Source organism: Sinocyclocheilus anshuiensis, unplaced genomic scaffold (genome assembly GCF_001515605.1).
Source record: "Sinocyclocheilus anshuiensis isolate Anshui unplaced genomic scaffold, SAMN03320099.WGS_v1.1 scaffold21, whole genome shotgun sequence".
Lineage (NCBI taxonomy): Eukaryota > Metazoa > Chordata > Actinopteri > Cypriniformes > Cyprinidae > Sinocyclocheilus > Sinocyclocheilus anshuiensis.
In genome coordinates, this window is record NW_015536472.1 from 267,744 (window position 1) to 276,525 (window position 8,782).

At 36.2% G+C, this 8,782-nt stretch overlaps 2 protein-coding genes across 2 annotated transcripts in view; one reads left to right on the forward strand and one right to left on the reverse strand.

Annotated features, from left to right (window-relative positions):
• LOC107701064 (striatin-like) overlaps positions 1 to 530 on the reverse strand; it is a 49,282-nt gene extending 48,752 nt beyond the window's left edge. The window contains exon 1 of the mRNA XM_016503019.1: positions 161 to 530. Within this exon, the coding sequence (XP_016358505.1) occupies positions 161 to 376 (216 nt within the window). The 5' untranslated portion in view covers positions 377 to 530. The remainder of the gene's footprint in view (positions 1 to 160) is intronic.
• Positions 531 to 2,406: 1,876 nt separating this feature from the next.
• LOC107701141 (microtubule-associated proteins 1A/1B light chain 3C-like) lies at positions 2,407 to 4,942 on the forward strand. The gene is made up of 5 exons (XM_016503134.1): positions 2,407 to 2,521; positions 2,638 to 2,693; positions 2,763 to 2,869; positions 4,008 to 4,085; positions 4,528 to 4,942. Exons 1-5 carry the CDS (start codon positions 2,464 to 2,466, stop codon positions 4,625 to 4,627), a joined length of 399 nt encoding a protein of 132 aa, XP_016358620.1. The 5' UTR covers positions 2,407 to 2,463; the 3' UTR covers positions 4,628 to 4,942.
• The last annotated feature ends 3,840 nt before the right edge of the window (positions 4,943 to 8,782 follow it).

An 8,782-nucleotide genomic window follows, 5' to 3' on the forward strand; every position in this document is an offset into this window, starting at 1 on the left:
GTGAGTGTGTGTGTGTGAGAGTGTGTGTGTGTGTGTGTGTGTGTGTGTGTGTAACGTCAGCGCGCGAGAGAACAACAAGCCCACAAATGTCTGATTGTGACTTTTGGCGGACAGCGTTTAAAAACACCTCAGAAAATAACGGTCGGAAAAGGCGCGTTACCTGCAGTTCGGCCCGCTCCACCTCCCATTGCGCCTGTTCCACCTCGAACCGGGCCCACTCGTGCTGCAGAAAGTGTAAAATCCCCGGAATACTGTACTGAGCGCGGGCCGTCTCTCCGTCGCCGTCGCCTGGTTGAGGCGCTTTCGCTCCGCCGGGAAGAACCGAGTTGTTGTTGTTGTTGTTGAAGAACACACCGGGGCCCGCCTGCTCGTCCATGGCTAGGCCGGGAATCGGAGGTCTGATCGACCACACGGACACTGGATTTCGTCCGATCGCTCGCTGCGATATCCGCCTCGGTGCTCGAACGGGAAACGGGCTGCAGCGCTCCTCTAACCGCGAGCTGCTGCTGTCTGCTGTCACTCCACGACGTTTCCGCTAGCGCTGTTCGATTCGCGAATGACTCGTTCTTGTGAGCAGATTCTCTGAACTGAACCGGTCGAACCGATCAGTGGAGTGGAATGAAATAAACAGCTGACAAATGATGGATTTGGACGGTTCGAATTTTTTAGCTCGAATTTTAATATATGTATAAGATGTAAAAAACAAAACAAAAAAATACGTATATTTTAGTGACATACTGTATGTCGTACATCAATACAATATTATTTTTAATGATATATTTTGTATTTAGCACAATTAAATGATTTCTGTGTATGTTAGCATATTCTGAGATGTTTTTCACCATTTTGTAGCAGTGCTAATTTCAGTATTATTGAGGTGCTATTATTTTTTATACTTATATGTATATTTTATGACTTATATTTAATTTTTTATATCATTATTCATTTTTATAAAAAAAGTAATTGTTTTTTATTTTTATATTTTCCTTTTCGTTTAAATTTTAGTTAACGTTTTAATAATTTTGTTGTTTGTATATCTTTTAAAAAAATGTATTTATACATTTTATTTAAGTTTTGTTATTTTAGTACATCAAGTTAAACTAAATGAAAATGAAAAATGATGCTTTGGCAACTAACTGAAGTAAAATAAGCACGTTTATATATATATATATATATATTTCAGTTAACTTTAACTTAATTTGAATAAATATATTTTAATGATTTTGGATTGTAATGGTTTATTTTTATATGCAGTATTCTGTGTAGTCTCTCATAAAGACTGTCTATAATATTTATAAAAGAATTAGAAAATGTTGTTTATTGCTTGTGTGTCATATCAGTTACTACGCAAAACTGTAATGTTGAAAAAAAAAAACATTTTTTTACAATATTTTGGAGAACGTAAGAAATGTATCTATCAAAAACATAATTGGGGATAAAATGACTTCCACTAAGCATCTTAAATACATTTAACGTATGTAATTTGTGATAACAAATTTTTTATCAAACAACAAAAGTGCATGTCAATGAAGCCTTTAAAGAACCGACTCGTTCGAACGAACAGATTCTATTAAATGAATCGCGCTTCTTAAGGCTGGTTTCCGCTCACTTCACGCCCACAAGCAGATCAACAGACGCTGCCAGCACGGAACGCTCCGTGATTGGACAGAACGAACAACTCGCAGTGTGAACAGCCAATCAGAGGCGAGTGCGCTGAGCATACTGGGACTTGCAGTTCGGATGCGTTTTATCTTTTTTCCTTCCAAACGTTCTCATTCCGAGTTACTGTTTGACCTAATCTTGCAAACACACCACATCAGCTAAGTGAAGACACAACATGAATAAAGACTAAAATACCGATTTTAATAGGCTAAATAAATACATTTAAATAGGCCTAAATAAAATAATAATAATAAAATAAAATTTGTAGATTTTAAACTATTCTATAACCAATAAAATAAGTCATATGCAAATAAACAACAGTACAGTAATTAATGAAAGAACGCAGGCCAAATTAAATACATGCATTAACATAATGAAGAGTCAAGCAAATGCCTGTGTCATAATTTCGCAATGGATTCATTTGTTTAAGTGGTCATGTCATGCACGAACTGTTATACAACACTACAATACAAACCTCTGTTTTACACACGCATGCTGAGAAGGTGAAACCCGTGAACAACACAAAGATCCATTCAGAGCCTCATTTACCTGCGACATTGTAGGAATGTGCATGCATGCTACTTATAGGCTGCATAGCAGTTAGTATGCGTAGACCAAAAACACTCAAATACAAACTGAAACGTCAACTCTTTGTATTGTTTCTTTGATTTTAAACTGCTGATTTCATTATTATCAGATGGTGAGGGTGGGCGGCGTGACGTCACGGCCGGCGCAGTATTTAATTAGTGTTAGTGCGCTTCACGAGTAATTAGCGCGCGCGGGTCACAGGTGCGACACAACATGCCTCCACTGGAGAAAACCCAGCATCCCAAACCTTTCAAACAGAGGAAGAGTTTAGGTATGTGTCTTTATATCGCACACGAGGCTCTCTGCTGACATGCTGTGAAATGCAAAAGTTGTCTTTGCTTTTTAATTTATTTCTTTATTTATTTTGTGATATTGATTACGTATCAGCAACGAGGAAACAAGAGGTGGCGGGAATCCGAACGAAGTTTCCGACTAAAATCCCGGTAAGAAACGCCGGGTTTGAGTTTAGTTCATCCATCCCCGGCTGTGTGCGTTAATTAGTGTTTCTTCAGGTGATAATCGAGAGATATCGGAGAGAGAAGCACCTGCCGCCGCTGGATAAGACCAAGTTCCTCGTGCCTCAGGAGCTCACTATGAGCCAGTTCGTGACCATCATCAGGTCTGTCGTCTTGATCTTAATTCTCATCTGAATGTCTAAAGTAACTTTTATTTCTCTCTAAACAAGCTTTTATTTTCATAAAGCGGTGTAAAACTGTGTGCCTTTTTTTATTTTATTTAATTTCACAATTTATGAACGTTAAACTCGACTAATATGCAAAATGTGCGGGGTTCTTAAAGCTTCGCATTCATGAAATTCTTTAATACAATTAAAAAAAAAAAAAAAGTTAAATTTAATACAAATTAAATTTAAACCCATTTACATTTTAGTTTTTAATTGTATTTCATTTAATAATTAAACTTGTATGAAGTGTTTTATATAAGTTTCATTCATAAAATAATTAAATACAAATAAAAGTTAATTTATTTATATATGTATATTCAGTTGTATTAGTAAGTTATGACTTTATGAATGTGAAACTTTAATATAAAATAGGTTTTTGTGTATCAGAGTTTTTACATTCATAAAATGTTTAACTATTATATTTAGAGATTATTATAAAATATAAAAATGATCTATTTTTAATTGTATTAAGATTCTATGAATGTGTGGTGTAGATTTTCACATTCATAAAAAAATTAATACAATTGAATTCTAACAAATCTTTTTTTATTGTATTAATGTTCTGTAAATGTGAATTATTATATATAAATCATGTGTAGATTTGATAATTTCGCATTCGTAGAATGTCATAAATTATTAGTGCATTTAATTTATGAATGTGAAACGTTAATAAAATAATTAAACATTAATACAATTAAATTATAACGAGTAAAATAACTTTTTATCGTATTAATATTCTATGAATGTGAAAAGTAATAATCATGTGTACATTTTTCTTTTCCATAGAATGTCAAATATTATTAGTGCATATATTAAAGTTTCACATTGATACATTATATTTAAATCTACGCTATGCATGCAGGCAGAATTAGTAGATGATAGAGCATATAATACTGGTCATGTGTACTTCGTGTTTCTCGTACTGCCCATGTTCTGCATGCTGCACTAGTATTGGTAGTAAGATCCTGTGAACAGCCCTGAAGAATCTGCTGAGGCGTCAGCTGATCGTCACCCGGCTGGATTTAAGCGCTTTCTCACACTGTGGCTTTTCCTCATGTCTGATCTGGTTTCTCAGGAATCGAATGACCCTGATGCCCACTCAAGCGTTCTACCTGCTGATCAATAACTCGGGCATCGCCAGCATGTCTCTGACCATGGCTCAGCTCTATAAAATATTCTATGAATGTGAAAAGTAATAAAATCATGTGTAAATTTTTCTTTTCCATAGAATGTCAAATATTATTAGTGCATATATTAAAGTTTCACATTGATACATTATATTTAAATCTACGCTATGCATGCAGGCAGAATTAGTAGATGATAGAGCATATAATACTGGTCATGTGTACTTCGTGTTTCTCGTACTGCCCATGTTCTGCATGCTGCACTAGTATTGGTAGTAAGATCCTGTGAACAGCCCTGAAGAATCTGCTGAGGCGTCAGCTGATCGTCACCCGGCTGGATTTAAGCGCTTTCTCACACTGTGGCTTTTCCTCATGTCTGATCTGGTTTCTCAGGAATCGAATGACCCTGATGCCCACTCAAGCGTTCTACCTGCTGATCAATAACTCGGGCATCGCCAGCATGTCTCTGACCATGGCTCAGCTCTATAAAGACCATAAAGATGAAGACGGCTTCATCTACATGACATACGCCTCACAGGAGATGTTCGGACACTGTAATAATAACAGGTGACGTGTCCAGATGCCGTCGGGGGGGGTTTGGTAGGTCCAAGAAGTCTCATTTACTTCATTGAACTGTGATTAAATATTTAAGTCTCTGTGTACATGTTAGCTTTTTAGATGTACTATTCTTTTCTATTGTGTGTTTTAATTGAGTAATAAAATGTCTTTAATCTGTGCATCGGTCACTAGAGGGAGATGTCTGTTCATTCATGTGCTGCAGAAGCGTCCTCCGATATGCCCGACTAATAAAACTGAATGTCAAACTTTCGTTGGTTAATCATGTGGTGATGGAAAATAAAGGATTTTGTTTATCTTTGATGATGCACACTGTTGCATTTGGGTTTCTTATTTGATTTTCCAAAGTATTGTCTTTAATGTGCCATGTTAAAGCACAGCAAGTTTATTTATAACGGCATTTAATTACCATTTTAAAGATAAAAGTGAACTTTTAAAATATCAGTAATGAGCTTTTGTTTTCTTGTTGCATCAATTGTGGTGCAAAAGTGTTTTTCAAAGTGTCAAGCTGAATGCTTTAAGACAGGAAGTCTATTTTTGTGATTAACCCAATATATTAGTGACTTAAGACCTATTTCTCAATACTTAAACGAATCGATGCACAACAGCATCTATGTGGGCTACTGTGGATCATTTATCGTTGCTTTGGCACAAAGTGCATTCAATGACTACATCTTTCAAATTACATCAATTCTTTTCTCTATTAGACACAAAAACCTCCATCAAAACTACATACTAATTTGCACGTTTACGTGTTTCGTTATACGTTATTACGTATTTAACACCAAACTGAATAAGACTACAATTTGCTACATTTCTACCGTAGTTCCATATTTAAATATATCCCAAATCTAAAACATTAAATCCTATCAAAACAAATGTCGCTGAACACCTACACAATTTCATTACCAACCTAGAATAATTTTGTACTGTAATGTAAACATTGGTCGTGTACAGGGTTCATGCCAGTGCTAGAAACCTTGAAAATGCATAAATTATTTAATTTTATTGGTTATATCAAAAGTCTATTTGAACAACGCTATGCTGTTCTGCATATGCAGCGTCTAATTTAATGTGAAATATGCATATCAGTATATGCAGTGTTGGGGAAAGCTACTTTAAGAAGTAAAAATGCATTACAATATTGCATTGCTCCATAAAATAACTAATTGCGTTACTTTTTATGGAAAGTAATGCATTACATTACTTTTGTGTTACTTTGTCACCTGAGCTGGGCTTGCTTATTTTTAACAAAAAAAAAAAGTTATAATTTTGGCAACTGTAAAAGCTCTTTCACACCAAAAGTTTCTCTCAACATGGACAGGAGAGGTACCAGTGAATAAATAGGAAAACATTTTACCAGCCTGCAGGTGGCGCTCTTGTGCTGCGATCGGCTCCTGTGTTCAGAGATGAGCTTCATTCTCTAGTAACTGGAGTTTCACCTGTGGGCATATTTAAAGATTTAGGAGTGAATTCACTTCATATGAGCAGAAAGGGTCAATTTAATTTGGGTGTCTCATTCTGGTAATGAGGATTATTTAGCTGCTCGTTTCATGGTGGGTTACTGCGGATGCCTGGAGGATGTAGATTAGATGCTCTGATAGCAGAAGCACATCTCTGGGGCTGTTCTTCACACAGTGATTAAATCTGAGTCATGGGTTTCCCTCTGAAGAGTGTTTGTTACTCTACAGCGAGTCCTGTTCTGTACAACAACTGAAAAGCACCATTTAATATTTTGATGTTTTGTTTCACAAATAATTTTCAGAAGCAGGTAGATACCAAGATATAGTTGTTCAGATGATAGATAGATAGATGGAATGATGGAACGATAGAATGATAGATAGATAGATAGATAGATAGATGATGGATGGATGATGGATAGATAGAATGATAGAACGATAGATAGAATCATAGATCGATAGATAGATAGATAGATAGATGATGGATGGATGGATAGAATGATAGAACGATAGATAGATAGAATGATAGATAGATAGATGATGGATGGATGATGGATAGATAGAATGATAGAACGATAGATAGCTGATGGATGGATAGATAGAATGATAGATAGATAGATAGATAGATAGCTGATGGATGGATGGATAGATAGAATGATAGAACGATAGATAGATAGATAGCTGATAGATAGATAGAACGATAGATAGATAGATAGATAGAAGGATGGTCAGTTTGTTTGTGTTCTTTTGAATGTTGACATTTGTCAACTGAATCTAGTAAATGTGAAGCTCTTTGAAGACAATACTCTTTCTCTCTTTCTCTCTCTCTCTCTCTCTCTCTCTCTCTCTCTGTTGTTTGTCTGGTTTATAACGCATGCTTCTCTCTTTCTCTCTCTCTCTCTCTCTCTCTCTCTCTCTCTGTTGTTTGTCTGGTTAATGCCGCATGCTAATTAACAGCAGCTCTGAGATTCAGACTCCAAAGTTAATGAAGCTCGTCGTTCTTCTGCAGACCTCACTAAGATCCTTCTGAACTTCTGGACCTGAAACAGAAGAATGAACTTTACTACTCTACTGTGAGACTCCTGACTCCTTTATGTCTGTTCTTAAACTCTTCTCAAGGAATTTTAAGAGATAAAATCAATATAAATCAGCTCTTTAGAGCATCTTCTGAGGTCCATCATCTGTTCCTCTGCTGTAATCAAGGGTGTAGGTTTGATTGTGGCATTGATGGGGACGTAACGACAGACAACAGATATTAAATTGTTTGATCAAAATTATTGCTAGAGACAATGTAGCAGTGGCTGATATTGGTAGGAACATGTCATAGCGTTCAATTTCACATTCCATAACATCCAAGAACATATTCAGGTGAGGAAACCGGTTTATTGTTAACTAGTGAAACAACGAGCTGCAGCTCAAAATACATGTTAGATGGAAACATTGTGCTTTATGATCGAGTTTGTAGCTTAATTGACTATATTTGAAATAGTTTGACGCTGCAGTTCAGTTGCTGACAGCTCAATAGAAATTAGCTGAAAGCATCCAGTGAATGTTTAGTTTATCAGTATAAATATTTGAGAAATGATTGTTGTATCTGATTGTATGAGTCTATATAGAGTGATATCAATGTAAAAAGAGCAGATGAACACAAAACAGAACAACATCAAGTTAAAGAGGATAAACTTTCTCATTCAGCTGAACTGTGCTCGTGTGTCTGAAACTCTTCTGCTCTTATCTGTTCTCACTCCACATCTATTAAACGTGTGCAGTTTTCTAGCGTATTTCTTTAACTTCTCAGGTAATATCAATGGTGTGACCAATTTCAGATGCGGGTGAAATTCACTTTCATTGTATCTGATGCCAACTGGGCATTATTGCTAGTTTTACTTGATCTTAGTGCTGCGATCGACACTATAGATCATGACATACTCATAGATCGATTACAAAACTATACAGGTAATCAAGGGCAGGCTTTAAGATGGTTTAGATCCTACCTGTCCGATCGCTACCATTTTGTTCATTTATTGAATTGAATTGAATTGAATTAGCCGTCAGAGACCCAAAACCAGCCCTTCACCAGAGTCCTGACGCCTTTATGTGACCTTAAAAGAAAAGCTCATCCAAAAATCTCCCTCACATCTTTCCAAAGCGTATGCTGTGATTTCTACTCAGAAGCTCTCTAATCTCATTCATATCTGCATTAGATTCAATGATGTGTCAGGTTTGGCACTTTAAAGCAGTGTTTGGCACTTGATGGTCACTATGAAATGTTGTATGGAAAGAAAGCTGTAAAACACCTCTGTCAATCTTGAGCTGATAGAGTTGACTCTATGATTGACAGAAAATATAAAATCATTACAAATAAGAGAAAAAAGACCCTATGGAACCAGACACTAGAATTTTTGTGCACTAATAGCAGGGGAAATAAGAAAAGATGACCTTCAGGATGAGGACTGAATGTGATATTACCCGAATTTATAAATGAATAAATGAAAATGACAACAGTCACTTTCCAAAACCTTCACTCTCTCTGCTCCTCTCTGGTGGAATGAGCTGCTGAACTGCTGAGACCATCACATCTTTCAAAAAGCATCTGAAGAAAAGCACTTAAGCATCCACACTCTTAAACCAATGCACCAACACACACACACACACACACACACACACACACACACACACACACACACACA